Source organism: Centruroides vittatus, unplaced genomic scaffold (assembly GCF_030686945.1).
Source record: "Centruroides vittatus isolate TY-2023 unplaced genomic scaffold, ASM3068694v2 contig_221, whole genome shotgun sequence".
NCBI lineage: Eukaryota > Metazoa > Arthropoda > Arachnida > Scorpiones > Buthidae > Centruroides > Centruroides vittatus.
The window spans coordinates 1494763-1520227 of record NW_027121377.1 but is presented as its reverse complement, the minus strand read 5'-3'; the positions used below and the strand labels follow the sequence as shown (position 1 = coordinate 1520227).

The 25465-nt window shown below is 31.0% G+C and overlaps 1 protein-coding gene across 1 annotated transcript; it reads left to right on the top strand.

Moving 5' to 3' along the window:
• Positions 1-10884: 10884 nt before the first annotated feature.
• On the top strand, positions 10885-23882 carry LOC136970891 (ionotropic receptor 21a-like). The gene is made up of 8 exons (XM_067265393.1): positions 10885-10908; positions 16914-17072; positions 17135-17282; positions 17668-17897; positions 17974-18227; positions 18298-18431; positions 22885-22936; positions 23786-23882. Exons 1-8 carry the CDS (start codon positions 10885-10887, stop codon positions 23880-23882), a joined length of 1098 nt encoding a protein of 365 aa, XP_067121494.1.
• The last annotated feature ends 1583 nt before the right edge of the window (positions 23883-25465 follow it).

The following is a 25465-nucleotide window of genomic DNA, read 5'->3' as shown; positions in this document are numbered from 1 at the left end:
ATTATATAAATTAAATGATATCATCTAGGATTGAGGCTTTTATGTCCAACAGATGGCGTTAACTCCAACGACCTAAGTTTGCTTCTCTGTGAGGATGAACTAAGGCAGATCATCTTTTATCTATCTATATAAATAAAAATGTAATGTTCGTTTATTCCTACCGATTCCTTTAAAATTTTGACACAACGTTTCATTCGAATACGCACTTGTTTTTATATAATATACATGTCGAAATTCCCCCCACTGGGGGAGATGGACAGGATTAAGGCTTACCTAGAGAACTCGGCTTCTATTTATACTATTTTAGATGCGGTTTTTTGCGTTTTTTATTGCGTTTCAATAGGGTACGCCACGAAATATACATTAAAAAGGGATTTTTCAATATTCCCCCATAAGGAGAGGGACAGGATTATGGCTTACCGTGAAAACTCGGCTTCTATTAAACTATTTTAGATGCGGTTTTTGTGTTTTTGATTGCGTTTCGAGTCTGCTAGTCATCAATAAAAGCTAAATTTTCGAACCAGTCTTCTTGAAAGATTCTACTTTCTAGTTTATATTTTCGTCTTTTACTGTCTTACGAAGTCATGCTCATGGTATTAAAATTAAATGATTTTAAACAAAATACCTGAAATTAAAACAAACTAAATAAAATGTGAAATTACAGTATAGCATCGATTATCCGACTCTATTGGAAACTGGGTTGGTCGGATAACTGAAAAAAACGGATAACCGAAAAGTATTAAAAAATACATTATTAGTATATTAGTATATCCCATGTAAATTGTATAGGCCTATTAGTATATCGCTATTAACCTACTTCGCGTTGAATTTTCATCGATGTTAAGCCTAACAAAATTTTTATAAAATAATAATCGTCGCTCCTGTATCGTTATAAAATGGTTTCTTTATTTTCCATAAAATAAAGACAAAATAAAAATTAAGCATGGTTTAAATACTGGCTTTCTTTTATGGTCGAGCCAGTGTTGCCAGCTAAAACAGGCAAAAATTTAACAAAAATAATATTAAAGTAGCCAAGACATAACCAAATATTGTAGCGCCACATCACTAGCGGACATTTGAAATTGATGACTAGAACGCGGTCGGTTAACCGATGTGACGGTTAATCGGGGGTCGAATAATCGATGCTCTACTGTAATTTATGACGCGACAACTTTCAGTAAGTTTAATACGGAAATTGTTTTATCATCATGTATAAAGGTATGATAGAAAAATGGCACACAAAAAATGTAAACATTTATTAATTAATTAACGCATAAATGCCTTTTTATGTTCGTTATCCATAATAAAAAAGACTACTTACCAGATAACTGTTACTGACAACGAGATACACCAGAACAAATACGACTACAACGAAAGGTCAAACATCACATATTGTCAACTGTGTCAACACCAATACGTAACATACCGTACGTGAGGGTCATAGTATTACACAACGCCAAAAGATGGCGTCAGCATTCAAAAATCTAAATGCGCGCGATTTTATTATATATTATAAATATAATATAAAACAAACATTAAAATTTTTTAATAAACATATTTTCACAAAATTGTGGAAGTAAAACTGTAAAAATAATAATAAAAAGCCAGAAATTAACACTTTCAGCAAGAGCCGCATGTAACTCAAAAAGACCACATTTGCTCATGTCTGATTTGTAGTGTAATCAAAAAACAGCCATCAAATGTTAAATTTTGCAGAAAAAGTAAATAAAAGGAATGGAACATATTTATTTAGGCCTACACATATTTGTTTGAAATTTGGAACTCCCTCAATTTTTCAGACAAAAGACAACAAACATCAGAAACATTAGATCACTATAATACTGTTATGGCTAGGGCTAGTCCTGGTTACGGTAGGCAAATACTGCAGAGTATTTTAACAAGGTCCGAGTAAATATACCGAAAAATGAACTGAACGGCGAAAACTACATGTCATAAAGTTATCGTAACGTGCGAAGAAGTACCGCATTTGAACGATTTCCCGCATTTGATTACAGTCAGCTTGGTAAGAGTGACGAAACACCTTTCTAACTTTTAATATATGGTAAATAAATAGCCCAACATTTATTATTATCATAGGTGTAGAAATATGTCACGACAAACAGGTTTCCAAAAGTTTCGGATGCACTCAATTGCTTGCAGGGGTAGTTAGAAAAAATGCACTGAGACAGTCAATGACAAGCGTGCAATAAAGTTATAAGTGCTTCATTTCAGTTCGAGGTAGACATAGTCCATATGCATAGGTCTTTCTATCAGAAAATGGTAAATAATATAATATAGTGCTGACAACATAACACAACATGATAGTGCTGCCAAACATATTTAATAAAATGTTCTATATCTGGCTTCAACCTGTGTTCCGGGAATACACAACTTAACATTATATCTTATTCTAATCATTGCGATGCTGATTAAAAATATACTGATATATTTATAAAGTTCAGATTATGCTATCTGCACATTATACCGTGCATGTGTATTCAACAAGGATAGAAATAAGGATTGTAATTGTTGGAATCTACGTACAAAAGTTCCTAGTTTATTCGTGCTAAAATGTTTCATAGAAGAAGTAATTAAAAACTCTAATTTAATACATTTTCTGTGTACCAATACTGATGTAAAAAGGAATCTTAGAGATTATCACAGAGGGATATCAACAATTTTTCAAAAAATATTAATTTAAAATAATGTAACTTAGTTAAACACTCCAAGTAACTTGACTCAAACCGTTGACATTGATTCATGAATTATTAAATTAAGAAGTATTCAACTTATATTAACTAATATTTCGAATACGATCTTATTTTACTTATAATGCCTAATTGTGAAAGCGTAATTCTTTCCACTTTTATAATTTCTAAAACATTTGATACACTGCAGTTTCTTATCGCTCTATCGAGTATGTGAACAGAAAGCCAAGTATATGCGTCTTTATGAACCTCTTTCTTATACAGCAAACTATAAATTGTAAAATAATAATTATACGAACAATTTATATTATAAAAACTTTATTAAAAATTTAAATAAAGCTGCCATTGATTGGTATTAATCAAGTAATGCATACTGAACTTACTTTTTTTGTATACGTATAAATTTTATTAAGTCAATATTATAACGTTTGAAATGGCTAACCAAACATATATTTTAAATTCTGTGCTCTAAATAACTCTATATAAATATATATACCGTATTTTGAAAACTAAAAATATAATTTAAATGTGAAAAGAAGAAAATATTGTAAAACATCGCGTGGACATTTTTACAACTGAACGACTTTAAAAAACAAACATTTGAGATTAGAATTGAGACACGTACTGTAACTTAAATATTATTTTCAATCGTTATCGCTTATAAAATAGAAAAACCATAAATAAAAGATTTACGACTGATAGCAGAGAAAATATTATTTTATCAAAATCTATTCTGTTTACCTGTACAAAAATGATTAAACTTAAAATAGTAGAGCTTTTTTAGTCACCAAACCAAAAAAGAAAGTTCTTCACGGAATCGATGAATTGTCACAAATAATTTGAACAACTAAGCGAAGTGAGTGGGAGATTCAGTGAAGAAAAACAGGAGTTGCACTAGGAGAAATAAGAGGTAATATAATACGAATGTCGTATTAGTTGACACCATAAATATACGATTAATATTAATGAAGCATATATTTCGAATATTAATATTTAATATTTAATTGCCAATATCATAAAGCAGATACATGCTTAGCGAATAATTAGCTTAATTCACCATACTACACCTTTATTTGTTGCTGAGATGGTTTTATTGGAAGAACTAACGTTTTCGGCCTACTCAATAGGCTATCATCAGGATCAACTTTCGAAAACGGAACTTTGGCGTTCCATTAAAAGAATACATTTGTTTAAAAATTCAAAAGCTTCAGTAACGAGAAAAAAAGCTGAACAAGATAATATATACAAACATAAATATACAATAAAATCAAAATAGTGAAAATAAGAAGTAAAAAAATAAAAAATAAAAATAAATCTACTGGTAATACTTTATATAACCGTAGTAGCAAATTGTTAAGGAATAATTGATGAAAAGTGTAAATATAAACCAAGGCAAGCCTACAAGGTCGTGCTAAATTTCTTGACTACAAATTTCCAAGCTGTCGGTAGGCTATCTGCGTCCCTCGCGTTTATGCATGTCCCTATGTACTGATGCTTTGAATTTTTAAACAAATGAATTTTTTTAATGGAACGCCGAAATTCCGTTTTCGAAAGTTAAGCCTGATGATGGCCTATTGAGAAGGCTGAAAACGTTAGTTCTTTCAATAAAACCATCTTAGCAACAAATAAAGGTGTAGTCTGGTGAATTATTGCGAATATTTTTATAGCGGGAGTGCCATGCGAATGGAGTTCACTGAAGCATTATTTTATTGTAATTAGTTCGTTCGGTGCTGGGAATATAAAAGCTTTAATTCTTGTACTCGAAAAATAATTTGCAGTTAATGCGATCGGTAAAAGTTTAAAAACGTCGAAAACTAAAAAACAAAAAACATGAAAATTGTACTAAAGGGAAAAAACAGAAAAACCTTCATGAAATAAAGTACTTTCGTGTTAATATGATTAAAGGTACTCAATCAATAAGATCACCTGATCGTTTACTGCAGTCATTAGAGTATAACAACATTGTCTGTGATCTCAGTAAAGAAACGTGCTGGTTTGTCGGTAGATTCACGTGACCTTTATCAACAGTACCCGCATAATCACAAATAAAATCCGAGGGAAAAACAGATATGTTCATTGAATTTTTTAATTCCTGGTCAAGCATACAGAGTTTATCTGTCATTAAGTATAGAAAATATATTTAGAATAAATTCATTGTTGTCGTTTACCACATAAACTTAAGTCAATTATTTCTCCTCTCTATCTCCAAATTTAATTAATATGATTTTCACGTTAAATTTGTTGTTATTTATATTTTCTCAACATATCTTAATATCAAAAGGTAAGACTTGAAATACTTGTATACTTTTTAACAAATTTTTATTTCATTACTAAAACGAAGCTAAAAATCTGTGATAATTACCGAAACGTTATAAATACTAAGTTGCAAAGTTTACTCATATATATTAATTATAGTAATTTACTTTAATTTGTATGATATTTGATTATAAAAAAAATCCAAATGTAATTCGGAATGTTTAATTAACTATAAAGAATATATAAACAATATTTCAAAATTTCTTGCACTAACGTAACTCTCATTTTAACAAATAAAATGAATCGTTTACAGAAATGAAATGTTTTGTAAATGTCTTGACTGTATAATAAGTTAAAACAATCGTTTATCGTGTGAACAAATTTTGAAATTTTTCTGTTTCAAATCTTGTAATTTTATTCTGATTATGTACTGTGGCAATTACGCATTTTAGGAGTATATTCTTGGGAAGCGAGATGTAAAGATTTTAAATCCAACAGAACAAAAAATTGTCGTTTGCTTATGACACAAGTAAAATCAGTTACATCTTTTGCCTCCATACAGAGACATCTTTGCTTTTCTTTTGCGTCTTTTGTGTTCATACAGAGACATGTGAATAAATTCTACAGAGTTCATTGTTTACATGTATCTGTATGGAACTGTAGGCTTAGTTAAAAAATAATCTAATTAAAACATAACATAATAATTTTATAACCAAGGCAGAGTTTTCATCAATTTTTAGTTCTATTAATTCACTCTTTTTTTTCAAATTCGCCATGTTACCATTGGTATATTTCAGATATGCCAGATGTTTTTTCGGTTTTTCTAAAAAGTGAGATGGAACTGTGATCTAGTTTTAGATTGGAATTCATCAGTACGGAAGAGACCATTGATGTATTTTGCAGTGCACGGATACAGCTGCACATTTCCTATCAGATTCTTACGTCCGAACTTGTAATTATTTTTATATAATTTACATCTGAATACCTGTCTGTAAATCCAGTCGTAGGATTCAATGACGAATATAATGTACTTTTATATTATATTATATTATGTTATACTCTTATACTATATAATAAAATGTACTATTCTTCAATATAGCAGAAATAGGTAGCTCTTAGATATTCATTAATATATCTATGCTAACAACATTTGTCTTCAGCTTTCGAAACCTATGTCTGATTATTGTAATATTAACAGTTTTGAAAAAAATCGAATTAAATTCGTCGTGTAGTTAAGTACGCGATAATTTCATTCCTGATGTTCAAAATAGTGTAATGTTTGCAAAACTGCGATGTGAGTGTGTTCACAATTTTCTACTCTCAGCTATTCTATAACAGCTATTCTTTGTTCGTAGTGTAACTACCAAAATCAGTTTGCTATTCAAAACTTATAATTTCGTGAAATTAATATTCTGTTATCAAGCTACCAAGTTTGAAGTCTACTTTTGTAATATGCCGAGATTATTTTTATTTTACAAGTAAAGGTAGTTTTTTATTACGAAATGGAATTTTACACAAAACAGTGTTATTTGTATAGTTATTATTATACCATTATATTAATTCAAAATAACCCGCTACGCACAAGTAAATCAGAAAGGTTACACATATTAATGGATCTTTTATTACTTTCAGAAGCACGGTTGAAGGGGGGATGAAATAACATTTTAATCCTCGTGCTTAGTAAAAATTGGAATTCACTACGTATTAAGTGTATATTTATTCGTAAATTTTAATCGCGATTTACAGGACGAATGCAACTCTTATCATGAAAGTATACAATCACATCAGTAGTTTACTGGTTTTTCAAGTGTCAAATTTTACAATAATAAACGATAAATTTATATCGCTGTTTTATATGTAACATGTAAATTATAAGTAATATATAATGATGTTTAAATATGTAGAAACATCTCATTTTTATTACTGTAGACGTATTACCTATCGATGCTGAAAGTTCAAAAATTTAGTCATCAATGATTAGTTGAAAGATTTGTATCTTTAAATGCAACCTTTCTAACCCCCATATCTGTTGCTGTTTTTAATATTTTGTCTGCATGCAATTAATATAATATTATTATCGCAAATTAAATATTACAATAGAGTAGTTTTATTAAGTTTATATTTGTGCTACATTCATTCATGTTCAATACTTACATCAAAAACACAAGAAATTAATTTAAAATGTTGCTGAATGAGACAGAATTCCTCTTTTCTCTTGTAACCTCATAATATAATATAAGTTGTTTTTCTAAAAGCCCGCAAAGTTTTTAATAACTTCAAAACTTGGGAGACAGCTATGGCTCAACCAGATATATAAAGGATTGAAGATGTGGTGTCATTGCAATGCGAGCCTATTGCAACCAGAAACTTAAAAATTACTGATCTAGCATTGTATAAAAGTCATTTTCACGTGTCAGATTACCTGTGGTTGGAAGCTTTAAATGTCAAGCATGTGTAATGTATAATGCAGTTAAAGATATGCTCATCATTGCGTTAATCGAACCAGGATGCGGTTTCTGTCGAATTTTCTCCTATTTCGAATCCTGTGATTTTATTCTGATTATGTACTGTGGAAATTATACATTTTTGGGACATATTCATTTGAAGCAATGCCTAGAGATTTTAAACTTAACACTAAAAGTTGATCGTTTGATCATGACATAAGTAAAAAACAGTTATAACGGCATATTTTACTTTCATACAGAGACGACTGAAGCCCTCGCTACAAAACTCTGCCTCTTCTGACAATATTGACAGATAATTGGAAAAAGGAAAGTGCAAATATAGTAAATACACAACTATGTTTCAAATCATTAACACTACAGCATAGTCATTCTCAATTATAGTGAATCCTGGCAATAAAACATGCACTGTTGCAAATGACCAGTATATTGTCTTTACCAAGGTAATTCTAGTTCTATTTGGGTACAGACAACAGACAATATTAAAACGTGTGGAAAAATATAGGAAAGTGATGCAATTCCAAATCTGCCTTGAACGGTACTCTGTCCTATTGTTCACATACTTGTCTTATACAGGGGTATCGGAATGACGTTTTAAAAATTTGGGAGATTGTACAGGATAAAATTTTGAACGTTTTGATATGAGGAACCCATAGCCGGAAATGTGATATAAAGTTTCTACAGCACTTTGCACTTTGCGGTCGGAATGCTGAATGAAACAGCAGAATACCATATTTATGACAAGTTTTATTGACAAAACAGTACAGTACTGTGAGAGTTCGAATTGACCGGCAAAATAAAAATGTAAATTAGTCATTATCTTGACATCAATAACCAAATTCCAAACCAAGAACTGACCCGTCTTAGGGGATTGACCGTACCTATCGCCACCCCTCGAAACTCGAAACTCGAGACACTCGGAACTAAAGACAAAATTCGCTTATTGGCGAGAAAATTAACGAGGGGACGAAATAAAAAGGAGGGGAGCAAGAACCAAGGGGTCGTCGTCGCTCGTAGCTCCCGCCTCTAGCCGGACTCGAAGCCTCTCCGCCGAATTTCTACGCCACTACGGACTTTGTATTGACTCTGTCATCCGACTCTGATACTTGTTGAGGTATGACGACCACTTGTTTGTAAACTCTCTCTCGGGTTCGAACTTTCCTATGTTAGTACGTAATATCTCTGTCAATATTATTCGGTGTAACTGTTCGTTATCGTTTCGTAATAAATTCTGTTTGTTCTTGTAACTGGTGTCATTTATTCGAATCTCGCCTCTGTCTTATCAACGATCCCGCTCTTTCCTCCTCCACTCGACCTGACAATTAATTAGTTCCAGACTGGACAAGCCATCCTTGACAGTGGGCAGGTCATAACTGACCTGTGAACCGAGAAAAGGAGGTCCGACTCCGTCCGACCTCGCGGTGGTCCCACAAACTATACAATCAAACTATACTTCGAATCAGTGGTTGCACTACTTTAGAGTAAATATTCAATGTGACGACCACCAACTTCTTTACATCACGTGCAACAACGAACCATATTTTTTCCAACTCTCTGCAAGTTGCCATGCTCCTCTTTGATGGTATTAAACGCTGTAGAGATGCGCTTCGTAAGCTCTTGAACTGTTCCTACAGGTGTTGCGTACACAAGGGACTTTACATAACCTCAGAGGGAAGAAGTCAAAAACAATAACACGACGTCAATGGACAGAAGGGTAGCTACCAAAATGAAGGGCGGTCAAGCTGTCAGAGACTTTATATCACATTTCCGGCTATGGGTTCCTTATTTCAAAACGTTCAAAATTCCATCCTCTACAATCCCCCAAATTTTATAACGCCATTCTGATACACCCTGTGTAATAGTTAAACAGACTAAGTAATGGCAGGAAGGATATTGACAGCACACTTGTACATTCGAAAAATTGTAAAAGTTCATGCGTTGAATTTCGTTAGAGCTGCAAACAACCATTTTACAGAAAGACAAAGTCAGCCACAACGACCAGTTTGCTGAAGTTTTGCTGAAGAACAACAGAGTTTGCTCAAGTTATCTTCGTCATGTTGCGAAATTTCAATACCTGCTTAGTGACTAAATTAGTCGTTCAAGTTAGCCCAATTACGTGTAACTGGATGAAATTACAGTTTTTTACTCCAATGAAATAAGTCATAAAAAGGGCAGCTGCAACTTACCTTGCCAAATACCTTACCGTGTGTGTAGGGCTTCCTGTCTTGCAATGTTGTCATGGGTATCCGGAAAAATAGAAAATGTATAAGGACTTAAAGATTTTTTCGTACTATATTGTTGTTCCACGAGAAGTTGTTTGATTTGCTGGAATGTTCTATCTATTTATTGCAATTATCATTAAGTTTAGAAATGTAATTTTTTATTTAATTGTACTGTATCCTTCTTTGTGCATAACTTTATGTCATTGAAAGTATATTAAAATTATATTTGTAATGTAATTTATATGTTATGTTATTTTTACATTTATGAAATTATACATTTAAAAATTAATTTCATTTTCATAGCTGAACTAAAGGATTCGAACGAATGGAAAATTGCTGCAATAAAGGTAAAACCTATAACGTGAAATCTATAATTTAGTTATGTACTGTACATTTTAAAAAAAATATCTGTTTTTTTAAAGAATCCCAATTTTGCGACTTTTGATGAAGCCGAGAATGAAATGATAGGAGGACGTCATTTTCGAGTCTTCAAATGTCTTCAGCAAAAACTGAAATTTCGGTAGTTTTCGTAATTTCTTTGAATTAGTTATATTTTTTATTTTTATAAAATGTTAGAGAACAGCAAAAATTACAAAGTCAATTACAAGAAGAATGAAAAATTTTCTAGTTACATATTAACCTGTGTAATCATAAATATATGATTAGTATGAATCAACACTATTTCTTTCAGTACATAAGTGCAATCGTTGTAAATAACATGTGTCAATATTCTTTATGTTAAATTGGCTGAAAATATTAGTTCTTTGACTTTGTTGACATGCAGTTAATACATTTTTCACTACAAAATAACTTTTATGTAAAAAATATGCCTTGTTTACAAAACTAAGCGACTAAATTCGTAATTAAAAAATTGGAAAAATTGCATAAGCATAACTTCTGACAGCATCTCAGAAAATGTGTTCAGTATCGATTTCGGATAAAATTACAATTAAATAATAATATTAAAAACATTTTCTTTACCTTGCTCGTACCAATGCGATAAACACCGAGTTTAAGTATCACAAAGCAAAATTCTCTACTTAGTTTGAAGAATTTTTCGAACGCAACATTTGTACAACATTTAACATTTTAGTAAATTTTGACGTTATTTTCCCAAACATATTTCTAAAAATCTGTTTTTTTGTGTGTGTGTGTGTGTGTGCAATTAGTTACTCTTTAGCAAAGCCAATAGACAATTACTTTGGTGCGTTAAGCAAGAACGGGACGTGGACCGAAATGATTGGGAAAATTTCAAGACAGGTAAGTGACTTAATTATGAAATATTCGCACTTAGTTTTCATATCTGAGGTTTTTTTATTCACTTTTTTCCTTTTATATTTTATAGAAGTTGTGTATTATTATTTTTTTATCCAGGATGACACACTCAACACGAATCTCCTTGCATTATAGGGATATTCATTTAGCGAGTTTATGCTCAATACCAGTTCACTAGTCACGTGACTTTTCGATCAATCTTCGGTTACCACGATTCCAACAGACTCCATTTTTTATCTTAAAATTATAAAATTTTTGGCTTCGCTTCAAAAATTATTACATCTTTGCTTTCTTTATTTTCTCTACTTTTAAACAGTGTAAAATATTTTTATATTGAAACAAATGCTTTATTTGCATCGAATTTAATGCAATTTGATACGAAAAACGCGAAAAATAAACATATCAAATTTCAACTCACTGTAATTTATCTCATGTTTCACCGATTGCCATCGGATTTGTTTGTAAATGGGGAAGAAATATGACTAATTCAAGTGAAGTTAGTAGAAATTTCGTACTACTGCGAGAAAATTTGTCAATGGACCTCGCTATACCTCCTACTACGAATGTCTATAAACATTAATTCTTTTATGACCCTTTTCTCAAAAGCTTCTTTCTGAGTTGTGAATCGACCAATTGACAAAATTTTTATTTTGTTTCACTCATAGGAATGTTGTATTTAAGATTTAACAGATATTTTCTTTACATGAATTTTATGAATTTTATTTTACACATGAATTTCATTTTTAAATTTTTATGTGATATAGTCCTGTGTTAGGCTTAACTCGATTAACTAATATGAAAATTGAGATCGCTCAAAATATTATTCAATCGATCAAAATTCTTTGCTGATAGTTTAGATATAAATATTTTCTGTGCACGAAATGAAGCAATCAAAAAATAACGGGTGGACCATGAAAAATTCGGCAATTTACATGATGACGAATGCGAAAATCCGTTTATTTATAACTAAAAATATTCTCGAAATTTCATCAAAAAAATGCATTTGTGACAATACCTAAATGAAATTCTTACGCAAAAAACAAAATTTGTACAATTAGCGCAATTTGTATTCGCTAAATTAATTTTGAAAATTCTTGTTGCTGTTGTTTCTCGCGTGCCACGACTCGACTTCTTGCAGCGTATAATAAGACTTCGCTGAGTTAAATAATCAGTTGCGACATCCCGCTTCAAAATCGGACTAAAATCAATTTTTTTCTTGAAATAAAAAAAAATTATTGGGAGAAAAGAATTGAAAGCGAAGAAGGTGCTCGCGATGGTCGCGATTGACGATAGCGGTTATCGCGAGCATGTTTTTTTCCTGATATTTTCCTACCCGCATAGTTGCGTGGATTCTGTGAGATGGAGCACTTTTTCGACTTTTTTTTACGAGTAAACTCAGTGCGTAATAAAAAACGTTGTTTATTGCATTTTTTGCAGCTCAAAGAAATTCGAGAACTTAAATTTTTTGAAATTTTTTGAAAAATTTCAGAAAAAACTACCAGAGGGCGAATCACAGAATCCCCGTAATCATAGAAGAGAAAGTACAGAGAAAATAGACATGGAGGCAAATAATTTTAATAACTCAAAAAATTTAAACTTTCTAATTTTTATCTAGTTTTAGGCATACATTACTTTACCTGTTTCCTGGAATTAAAGTTTTGAGCCTCTTCAATAAGTCGTCAGTCTTTTTGAAGGAGAGAGAGAGAGTGCATACTTATTCAAACTTTTTCCTTCTCATAAGTTTTCATAAATTTAAAAAATAACGATTAATACTATAAAAAATTAAAAAATAGATGTGTACGTCTAGAAGAGTCCCTTATTATTGAAAATTTTTCAATAACCAACGAAGTTTAGTATAATATTGATTCTACGGTCGGGTATTTTTTAAATTCTTTGTGATTTGTAGACACTAATAGTGTTTCTTTTTAGCAGTCGTATTATGGGACCGAGATATTTGGTCGATAATCCCTCTAAATAATCTTGGGGATTTTTCGACTTTTCCGGATTCGAACAAGGGTCCTCCAAAGAGGTAGGCTGCCACTTTGTCTAAACGGTCAAAGTAATGTCAGTACGTATTGGGTTAAGGTCTTTTAGGCTGCAATTATTATTTCGGTTCATTTTTTTCATGTCGTTTTTTCCTGTATGTAGTATATGCTCAAATTTTTATGTAGTATATTTTAATTATTGAAATCTTTGATAAAAATATTTCCTTTATTTTAGATGAATTTGAACCTTATAATTTCCTGAAGATTTATAAACATAAGTCAAATCGCCAATGTTCCCTATGGAGCTGCATTTTTGCATCCACAGTTTCAAGGTCAGGGTATAGATTTCATGCTATTACGTGCTGTAAACTGCACGTTCCTTCGAGTTCGAGGCACAGAATTCCTTTTATAATTTCAAGCAGAGTATCTTTTCATTTAGAGCAGGAGTGTTAAACTCAAACTGCTTAAGTGCCAATTTTTTGTCTGAAGTATAACAGCAGGCCAGATGTTATTAGCTTTTGTAGCCAAAATTTTTCTAAAAAGTAGCCCAAAAGAAGCCGACACAAAAATTCTTCTTTAATAACCCGAGATTTAACAATAAAATATAAAAATCACCATTTCTAGTTTTCCAGCAATAACTTTAATTACAGAACAAACATTCTCGGGCAATGTTCCCTCTAAACTGCACGGCTGCGCATCTGCGCACTGTTCAAATTCTTGCCGCGTACAAGAATTTATGTGCAGCGCAGGCGAGCATGCACACTGATTTGAATTATTGTTTACTTATTTTTCATTCTGTTTGCAACATGATTATTGCTTCGTATATTTCGATTAAATACATTAAGACATCGAGAAAAGATAATATTTTGTATGGAATTATGTTTTAAAATGAATTTTAATATCTACATTATAATTAATTATTTTAATTTTTATAGGAAAAAATAAGATTTTATTTATATATGCTCAGAAAAAATTTTTGTTCAGAATTTGCTTAGCAAAATTTTTTTTTTTGCTCAGAGAAGTACATGTTCCGCTCAGCTACAAAAAAAAATTAGGAGGAATATTGTTCTCGGGCAATTTACAGGTGTGAAGCAGGTTTGTAAAATGATCTGGAAATAAGGATGGCAATACTCAAAATTCAAGCATAAACTGTACTTTACTAATACGTCGAAAACACGCATTTTATGTGCAAAATAGTGAAAATTATGCAATAATTGATCTTGCCAAGATGGACTTTAATTCGAAATTCAAAAAATGAAATAGAAAGAAAAACATAATGTAAACAAGAAATTAAACACAAAACTAAATCAAATATAATAAACATCTCTAAGTAATATGAATAAATAAAAATAAAAACAAAAACAATAATAATAATAATTGAGTTCAACAATTTTGTTTATTAAGTATTATTTGTTTACAAAATATCCCATTTTCTTTCGTATCAAAATAATAAAAACATACACAAATACCATTTTTGTATTGATGTCGCAGGCCACAACTAATTGTCTCGCGGGCCGTTTCTTTGACATGCCTGATTTAGAGGTTACTATGACACATAATTAAGGGCTTTAACAAAGTAGGTTTCAGAATAAAAAGGTATGTGAATGGTACGTATAACAAAGAATGAGCATAAATTTGTACAGATTTGAAATGCAAAATTAGAAAGGAAATTTGAAGATATTTGTGAAAATAAGAATATATTTAGTTTTCTATATTTACATGCACTTTTGCAAACAAGAGCTAGGATTAAACAATTTTATAAATTAAAATTACATAAAGAAAAAAGAAAACCATTCTCACAAACTTTACAATTATGTAAAGTAAACCTTCAAAAATATTTGCAAGAGATAATAATTTCCTTAATATAGGAACTTTATTAGACATATAAACTAAATTTATTTATTTTTATAATGAATTAAATAAGTATGTTTATAAAAATTAATTAAACAGTACACAATACCAACAAATATTGATACAAATACCATTATTGTTTATTTTTTAAAATGATTATTAAACAACAATTATTAATTAGAATATGCAATTTGTTGTATGTTACATTACTCTCAATTATTGAGTTATACTTTAAATGTCTGAAAGTTTTAAATTGAATTACTATACTTTATTTTAAATTTTAAACTGTTTTTAGTCCACAAGTATATTATAACATTTCTTCTGTTTAATTAATAAGTTACATAATGTTCTTATAAAACCTGTCAGAAAAATGTTTAGTATACCACAAACAGTTTCTAGATTCTCACTGATCTGAGAACCATGTTTTAATATTTTAATTTATTTAAACAGGGTTAATCAAAACCTGTTTAATGATGATATTTTAGAATAAGTGTTAAATATTAAAGCAGTTTATATAATAGATTTTTGATTTTATTTTACAACAAAATATTTAAATCTTTATTAGTAACTTGATACTGTATTTCTCAATTTCATCAAAACTGTTACTTTAGAAAATGCAACATGTTCACACCAAATAACAGTATATGCAGGAAATAGCATTATTTGTATTAAAATATGAATTTATATAAGCAATAATAATTATAAAATATGCATTAATTTCACTTGAAATTTTCTTATTGAATATATTCAAGCAATCTTGTATGGCTGTTGTTTCTGATAAAAGAAAACGTCAACTAAAAGAGGAAAATAATTTTCTATAGTCTTCTAAATAAGTAATCATTTATTATTATATTACAAAACTCATACAGCGTAAATTTTCACAATGAATAATATATATTAATAATAACTTAATGAATATAAATAATATGTTTTTGAAAAATAAGTGATTAGTGAATATTTATTATGACAATGTCACCTGGTTCTTGTGATAAATATGTTTTTTTTTTTTTTTTTAAATCTGAAAAGGCAATGTTTAATGTCCTAAAAACATTTGCTAAACTAAAGCTGCACTTATTTACAGGTAATTCTACTTCTCTTGGTGTTTTCTTTTCTTTGATTTTCCTTAATTACAGACGGGGTGGAGGATTTGGAACAACAAAAAGGGTGAAAATTCCATTCTATTTCAATAATTTTCGTCCATCCGCTCTTTTAATTTCAAATTGTTACTACTCAAAAAGTATCTAAAAAACTTAGTTACATTACATTACAAAAGTTATTTTAAACACTGTAAATTTTTATCTTCAACATTATATTATCCACTAACCTCACACAACCTCAAATTCTCAGTCGGTTTCCATTCATCAACAAGAAATTTAACTAATTGAGATCGAAAGGAACAATCATCTTCGCTCTAGAAAACCCAAACGCATAACCTGAAAAGGATCTAAAATGGCAACTCCCGCGATGCATCACGGTTTCGTATCTAGACCTTATGTTTATAGACCTTGATTCCTGGTTTACAGCTTTTTGCCACCTGCAGATAGCTACTTGTAATCTCCCTATTAGTATTCGAAATTAACAACACATTCAAGGAAAATAATTGTTTTAATGTTTCTGACTTGAGAAATCATTTCACTTTTTTTGAACATTTAAAATTTTGGACTTTACAGATGTATCAAAACCCTATAAATAGAAATCCGTGTTGAAATTGCGTATTACGGTAATATATTAAATTAGATAAATACTACTTTAAAGAGTTCTTTCAAAAATTTATTTATTAGAATTTATGAGAGATTGAAGTTTAACGTAACTTCCGTATTGAGAACATTTGCAAAGGAACTTTATAAATCACCATATATGTCAATATACCGTTATCTGTAAAGTTCCTCTGCAAAAACGTAGAAAAATGCATTATAAAGTATCAGATAACTATTATGTGGTGGAAAAATTTACTTTTCTTCTATAAAAAGCGAACTGATACATAATGTAGTGCCAATGTGTTAAAGCCATCAAGTTTTCGAGAAAGAAAAATTTTTTCTATCTTAGTACACCAAATAACAACAGTAATTTTTAAAGACATTCTTATATTATTTATTCATCAATACGCCCTTTTAATTGCAGAAATATAATAATAACTAATTTCTCTATTTTCAGGAAGTGGATATGGGAATTATTCCAATTTATATTAGATACGATATGTTTTCAATCCTGGAGTTTTCTGCAACTGTGGGATTTAGTTCCACAATATTCATTGTCAAAGCCCCGGAGGTGTTCTCTAATTGGAGTTCTATTATCGCTCCGTTTTCATTTATGGCAAGTAATTCTTATTTCAGATATAAAAAGTTTGTCATAAGTTAGATATTTTAATTTTTTAGATTTGGGTTATGATATTTGTAACTATAATTGTGTTTGGACTTGCGTTACACAAAGTGTTAGAACAAGACTTTGCATTAGAAGAAAGAAATAGATTTTGGCCAATTAGTAAGGTCTACTGGAATTTGTTTCGTACCTTTGTTTATCAAGGTAAGGATATTTATTCTCCAGTTGGCATGTAAAAAACATATACGTAATATAGTGCGTGATTCCTTACTGACACCACATTTCATTCAAAAATTCTCAGTTATTTTTCCTGCATCATAAAGTATAATTTTATTTATAATTTCTGTATTATGCGTTTTTTCTAACAACGTAACATGGAGCTAAAAAACAAAATGCGTTTTTTGATGTTAATTTAAATGTAATTTGTGCTGATAACGTTATAAATAAATAAATCAAGAATTAGATTAATCTTAATTATCTCAAATTTTTCTCATAAATTTAGTTATTATCTCACATGTACTGGAAGGATTAGTTCTGTACAAATTATTTTACAATGTTATTCTTCACATATCGAATTTTGTATATGCAGGAATAAATTTGGATCGTATAAATAGGTTCCCGTCAAGATTTCTTATAGGAATATGGCTATTATCCATCTTTGTTTTGGTATCCAGTTATAGCGGTACTTTAATGTCGTTCATGACATATCCTAAAACTGGAAAAGTTCCAAGAACTTTCGATGAATTGGCAAATTCCGTTTCGGCAGGTGAATATAGTTGTGGAATAGCCAGTACATCTATTATGTGGCAGAATATTCTGGTAAGTGTAGTAATAATATAAAATTATATATGTATATATAAATTTGAAACTAAACTGATGTTAAGTAATTTCTTAGCATTCCAGATTAAAAAGTGCTAAAATAATAAGTGGCCATATTATAGAAAACAATAACTTTGTTAAGTTGACAGAGGGAATAAATAGAGTTCAGAAAGAAAAGTTTGCTTTAATATATAGTTATGACTTGATTAAAACAAATATACCAAAAGAAGATTCACACAAGTTTGTATTTTCGAATAACAAATTTTATACCTTTATGGAAGCGTACGCAGTAAAGAAAAATTTTCACTTTTCAAATCAAATGAACAAAATGTAAGTTAATATTAATATAAGCTTTCCATATTTTTTTTCTGTAACAATCGTATTAAAACTTACTTTTCAGAATTCGGCGTATATTCGAAGCAGGAATTATTGAAAAAATCGACTACGCTAGCGATCGTCACATGATCAACACTTCAGAATTCCAAGCTTTATGCATCGATGATATCATCAGCCCTATCTTATTACTTGTATTAGGTTACATTTTGTCCCTTCTATGCATAATTATCGAGAAAAGTTATATAAACTTATTTTCTCGTCAGGCGGGACGTGTAATTTAACACGAAAATAAGTGTGGAACACATCACCTCCAAAGTTGGCATTTCCGTAGGATCTGTGCACACGATCCTGCAGGAAGACCTGAAAATGCGAAAAGTGTCCTCCAGGTGTTACACGACGTTCTGCCATTTTTGAAATGTTGCACGTACGAATGCACATTAGACACACCCATGATACCATCACAACATGGCTCACTCAACTGGCGATGAATTTCAATCAGTGTCACACCACTCAAATGCAGAAAAAAAAATGATTACACGCTATTCTTATAATGAAAACGTTGCCATTTTAAGTATAAAAACAGTCCTCACTCTCGCCAATGCCGCTAGAGTTCGGTGTGACATACAGTGCTGCCATCTATGTCACGCATTCACAACGAGTGCACGCGTATTTTAAAACAAACAGCATGTTTCTATCTGTTTCCAGTCCTGAGAAAAAAAATCGGAGGTGTTATAACTTGAATGCACCACGTAAAACAGTCAGATCGTTTAGAGCAATTTTCAAGTTACATATTTACTGAACAGCTTGTATTCACGTTTATTAACAAAACATCAAGCATTACTTCGAAACGTATTTTCCTGTTATTAGTTTTTCTCATTATCAAAAGCTTAAAACTATAATTATAAATGTATAAAATTTTAAAAAATTGACATCTCTACGTACCAAAATTCAAGAATGGCAAAACGTACGTCTAATGAAAAAATTACACTTGTTTTTATATTGTTGATTTTCCTAATAGCAGATGTCAACGGACAAGGGGCCACATAAAGAATTCTGGTATAAGTAAAAGATGAGTTAATTTAATAGTATAAAAATATAATACGGACTTTACAAAGTAATTTTGTCGCTTGAGTTTTCGCCGTTCGTACCAGCAAGCTCCATACTTCAAACTATATTAAATTATTTGTCAACACGTAACTACACATACCTATGTAACAGAAATCAAAGTTAGGAAGTAACTCTGCCAGAAAAGTTACCGGGTACTTCATAACTTTAGCTTTGAAAATACTATAACAATAACATTGAAAGTGTTCAACATGTTCCTGCACACATAAACTCATGTGATGACAAATGTTTGTAGCAATATATCTATCAATAAAATTACTAAACAAATCTAATTGTTAATAGTGGCAATGTTCCTTTTCAAGCACTAAAGGGTGTTAGGATTTTTCCTGCAAGTGTATATCTTTAAATTAAGGTGACCAACTTTTTTACAATGAAAAGGAGGACACATATGAATTGAAGAATAAAATATTGTAAATAGAAGAAACATTTTATTCATTGCAACAATAATACACTATAATAATCTCCACTGCATGCGTATGTGCCGTGTTGTGTTTCGGTAAGAAGTAAACAAAGCTACTTGCATGCAGCGCACTGTCTCAAGGTCTCCTGTGCAAAGCACATGCGTTTCATAATCGCGTTTTGCTGCACTGTACAGAGCCTTGATGAACCGTCATGTCAAATACAAACATATCACATCACATTACATGCAACAGATCGGTTTGGCATCAATCAAATATGGAGATTTACAGATTAGTCTTCAAATATCAAAAAGGAAGGCATATAAGAGGACACGTTTTGAGGAAGGACAGAACTTACAAAAGAAAGACTATCCTCCCTAAAGGAGGATGGTTGGTTACTTTATTGTCGGAACGTAGTGACAACTAATACTTCACTTCGTGCATTCCTTGTCAACAAAATAACTCTGGAATGAGTTGTCCGATTTTGATGAAATTTTCTAGGACGACTCATCATCACTCAAGGATGAACTGATTAAAATTTCAACTCTCAAAAATGATCTGTGTTTGTAGAACTGGAGATAGCGGTTTTTCTTCAGTATGGATCACTTTTTAGAGTTGAAATTTTAATCAGTTCATCTATGAGTGATGATGAGTCATTCTAGAAAATTTCATCAAGATCGGACAACTCATTCTAGAGTTATTTTGTTGACAAGGAATGCATGAAGTCAAGTATTAGTCGCTTCCTGCACGCACGTGTAGAAGCGTCATCTAGTGGTTGGAAAATATGACAAGCATTAAAACGGTAATTTTGAAAGGTAAACGTTATCGCTAACTAGATACACAGCAAACATAAAGAATCTTTATAGAATAATAAGTTTAGATAAGTTTTCTTTTTTAAACGTGGAAGCAGCAGCGATCAATATTGATGGCTTTACCATCCATTCTCTTCGTCTTCCTATCGTTAGTACGAAATTTTGATCTCTAAAAAGAGAAGCTGCACAGAGATTCCAGATTGAGATGAAGTCGCTCAAATTCACCGTCATCGATGAAATGTCAATGATTGGTGCAAGAATGCTTTACATGATCGAGAGAAGATTGAGGGAGATAAACCCAGAGGAAGATGAGCCGTTTGGTGGATTCTTTGTCTTTTTGTTTAGTGATTTTCGTCAGCTTCCTCCTGTTAAAAATACTTCTCTCTACTCGAGTGTTTTTTACAATGTAATGTCTAATTACATTGTAATGTACAATGTACAATTACCTTACATTTGCATTTGATTCTTTTGAGAAGTTCCTTGAACTTAGTAATTATCACAGACAAAATAGCGCAGATAATCTTACAACATCTAGCTTCAGGTGATTTTTCTGATACAGATCTGAACACTCTGACGACAAGTAATCGAGCCTATTTATTCAGAGATGAACTTGATCAGTTCCAAACGGCTATATCCAACAAACGAGCAAGTTAAACAAAGCAACGAGGACTACTTGCAGTCAACTGGGTACCCTCTTGCTTACATAGCATCTGAAAACACTTCAGATATTGCCCCACCTTTGTCCAAAGATGACTCGGCTCGTGATCTCTCCAAGTATTTGAATCTCTCAGTTAATGCCAGAATCATGCTGAGAGTCAACTTATGGGTGCAAGGAGGTCTCGTCAATGGTTCACTAGGAACTATACGCTACATTATGATGCTCGCCCTCCAGTTCTTTTTCTGTTAATTTTAGTGGAATTTATCTATGGTAATCTGTTTCCAGTAATCTCCATAACACGCTCTTCGAATGGTGGCAGTATATTGCGATCTCGTAGACAGTTTTCCCTTACCTTAGCACACTCCATGACTATACATAAATCACAGGAATTAACTCTTCCAAAAATCAAAATAGATATAGGGAAATAAGAGACAGCTATCGGTCTTACCTGTGTTACATTGAGTCGAGTGAAAAAAATAACTGACTCAGTATTTTTAAAGAGTTACAATAAAGATCGCTACGAGTCAATCTGTAAGTCCAATGCCCATAGTGATAAAATTTCGTGAGACGTCGGCATAGCAATTAATTAATGGCTTATTCTGACCTTACATTTGTACCTTTAAATGATCCAGTAGAAATCAAATATATTGTTGAGAACGAATGATTCTTTGTTTCTTTTTCCCTCATAATCTAAAAAATAAAGGTGCGAGCAACTTCGTTTCGACTACACGCAGATACAGCGTTACTTAACTAGTTTAAATATCCGGAAACAAAAAATCGTATGATGTTAAATTGGGTAATCGTGAAAGCCAGAGTCTACTTATTCATGCAGAGAGATACATCGTGGCTGTCGCTTCTTCTTGCTGAAATCATAGCGTTCATTGTTTTACGCATGCGGACAGATTGGCAAGCTGCTTTATAGCGTAGTGTGCCACGTGGAAACTGCAACATGATAGTCTATCAACGTGCCTGTGCATGGTGAAATGTCTGGTGCAGTTTGAAACTTGCCTTTTTTAAGCTAATTTAAATGTTTAAAAACATTATTATTGTCTTTATTTATTGCAAAATATTTGAAGAACGATTATTTAAAAACTGATAGCATGTTTGATCGTCACAAACGAAAAAATAAATTATAAAAATTAGGACATAGATCATCCTGTATTTACAAATACATAAATTGTGTAATCATTTTTCGTAACTTCTAAACATTTCTTAAACAGCATCGAGAAAAAAACGTCTGCCAATGTGAAATGTATACCGAATAAATTACAAAATAACTTTTACATACGAAACAAATTTTTATTGCTCCGTTCAATAAAGGTAATTCAAAGTGAATTATGTGAATTATACTTATGGTGGGAGTTGCATATGCAAAAAAATCGAAACTACACAATTATTCAATGTACTTCATTATTAACATTATTTGATTATGCCCTATTAAAATTCTGAAGTTTCGATAATTAGTAATTATTTTCATTTTTTTGTCATTTCCTTCCTGGATTAAAGAGAATCGATTGTAGATAATAGGAATGATCAAGTAAACATGCTTGTAGTGTAGCACGTAGAAGTTGTATGTCGCAAAAGCCGGCTTTGTGCCATTTAATACTGCGATATTAATTCTGTTTTAACAATTTATTATATCTTTTTATTGTCAATAGGATCGAGTTTAGCACCTCTAGCAAGATTCACTACTGGAATGCTCATGCTCAAGTAATCCATGCTCGTGCATAATTTGTCATTCGTTAGTCACAGAAAATTTTAAAAAATATATATTTATATTGTCTGAAATCAGAACTACGCAAGCAGAAAAGTTTTAGGAATAATATAAGAATGGTTTTAAGAACACTTAAACTTTATTTTTGATCTGTAAGACTAAATATTTGCATCCATAATTTCCAGTATAATAGGTCCTGTTAAAGTATAGAAAGTACTAGTATACAAAATAAATTTTAAATAGAGTTAAAAAGGACACAAAGGCATAATAATTAATTTATTTTTTCCTATTCATATTATTAAAACCCTCTTTCCTTATATTTAACCATACCAGAAACTTTTCTTTTCATAAAACTTTCACTCTTTTTATATTGTTTCATCTAGCTTACAAGTAAGATAGAGTAGTTTACAAGCTTACAAGTAGGTTACAAACTGTTAAGTAAAATTTTTGTTATATAAGCCATTGTCAGGTATTTGAAACTGTATGAAGACAAACTAATATTATATTATTTAAATAATGTATAAAAAAATACAGTATTTTGAAACGAAAAACAAAATTAATAATTAGTATAATTCACTTGAAAATGTAACAATTGTTTCGATAATTGTTTTGAAATTATTATTACAGAAACAAAAAAGATGATTGTTGTATTGTAAGGCCGTTTACTTAGTACCTTTTATTTTAGAATGTCGTAGGGCTATTAGACTTTCAGTGGAATAAATTCTTACAGTAGTTGTGATAGTTCAGTACCCGGGAGCAAGCTTTCATTTAACGTGAAACCCGAGAACTCGAATCCAAGGTTTGCTAATATTGTTACGTAATTAATATGACATTTATTATTACAGAATTGCTAGGTATTTAGCAACAGATATACCACAAATTACAAGTTATGTTCGACCCAGTTTGAAGTGTAATAAGATGTTCTTGGCTGCAGGTATGTAATAATCTATTAACCAGCACGAATTTTAGGCCCAGAAAAAGGTAAATGGACATGATTGATAAAGATCTAAGAAACAGGACTGACGATGTAACGGTGTAACGGTGTTGGAAGAGTAGTGGAAAGATAGAAAGATATTAAATTCTTTAGTTCCTGACCCAACCTGGGTTTTACTGTTTTAAGGGCAAAGAACACGAAGTAATATGAATTTCATTATTTTAAGATTGAACGGTTTCATCAGTCTCATTACAACACACCTTTACAAACACCTCCCCACGATAACATACACAATTGAATTATTATCTAGTCTGTAGTTCGTCGCATCCAATCATTCACATATCACACTTCGTTACCGTAAAATGACACCATCATATAACACCAACACTATTTCCCAAAATCCAACCCGCAGGTTCTCGTCCTTGGAAGTGGAAACGTTACTCGATGTTTTCAAATGACGGCTAAAGGGGCTCTGGTACATAAGTACTTACTCCACGAATATGAAATAAATTTTTGTTTGCTTCAAGATCTTTTCAATGCTTTGTTATTTTTATATTACCGTTATTAATAAAATAATTATGTTGTTCAGATAATTATATAATAATTATATACGTAAACATAAGAGTATGCAAATAAATTTAAAGTTTATCGTACTAAATGTGCTTTGCAACAATTTCCAGTTTCTTAAAATAGTCTCCTGCGTTTATTGGGTGGATTTTGATACTTACTTTATATAGTGAAAAAACGAAGTGTTGGCTTTAATAAATTTCAATCTAACCTATTTCCGTATATAATTTGTTAGAGATTCCATATAGTGAGCATAATTTAAAGCAAATTTTTAAATATCTGAATATATTACTGCTAAGTACATAAAGTTAGAAAGAAAGTCTGTAGGAAATGAAATACGGAAGAATGTATGTATACATTTATGAACAACAAAATTTGTAGAATGAAACGAAGTTTTTATTATATATAGATATCTTTTTAGAGAAAATTTATTAAATATATTTTAACCTCTTAACAGTGAGGGACGTAAATAGACGTCCAAGGCGATCGAGTGGCAGTGGTGAGAGACGTCAATAGACGTTAAAAAATTCTTATAAAATACCTGGACCATTTCGTGAAGTCGTAGAATTTTCACGAGTAGTTGGGTTCTCCAACTTTGTTTTGGAATATCCTTTAGTTCTCGAGAATTTACAATAAAAGAAAGAAAATTAAAATAAATATGAAATTTTAGACGGCCATCTATCGACATAAATCGAATTTAAATCTCCCGCCGTCATCTGATTGGTTAAAAAAATTAATATTCCTAATTGGCTCGCGTCAGAAAAAAGTAGGTGTGACTTCTGTAAATGACGCTATCGAAAGTGCACCGATGCAACCGGAAAAAGTAAACAGCCTACGTCATTAGTCTAACGGTCCTTGTCTGACCTACTTTTCGAAGAATCAACATTGGAGTAAGCTGTAGTAAAACGTAGTAGTTTATAGTAAAACGGTCTTCTCTAATATTCATAGTAATTTGTAATGCTCGGATTTCAATTTAATAAGTATTATTTAGTTCAGAAACATTATAAATACATCATTAAGTAGA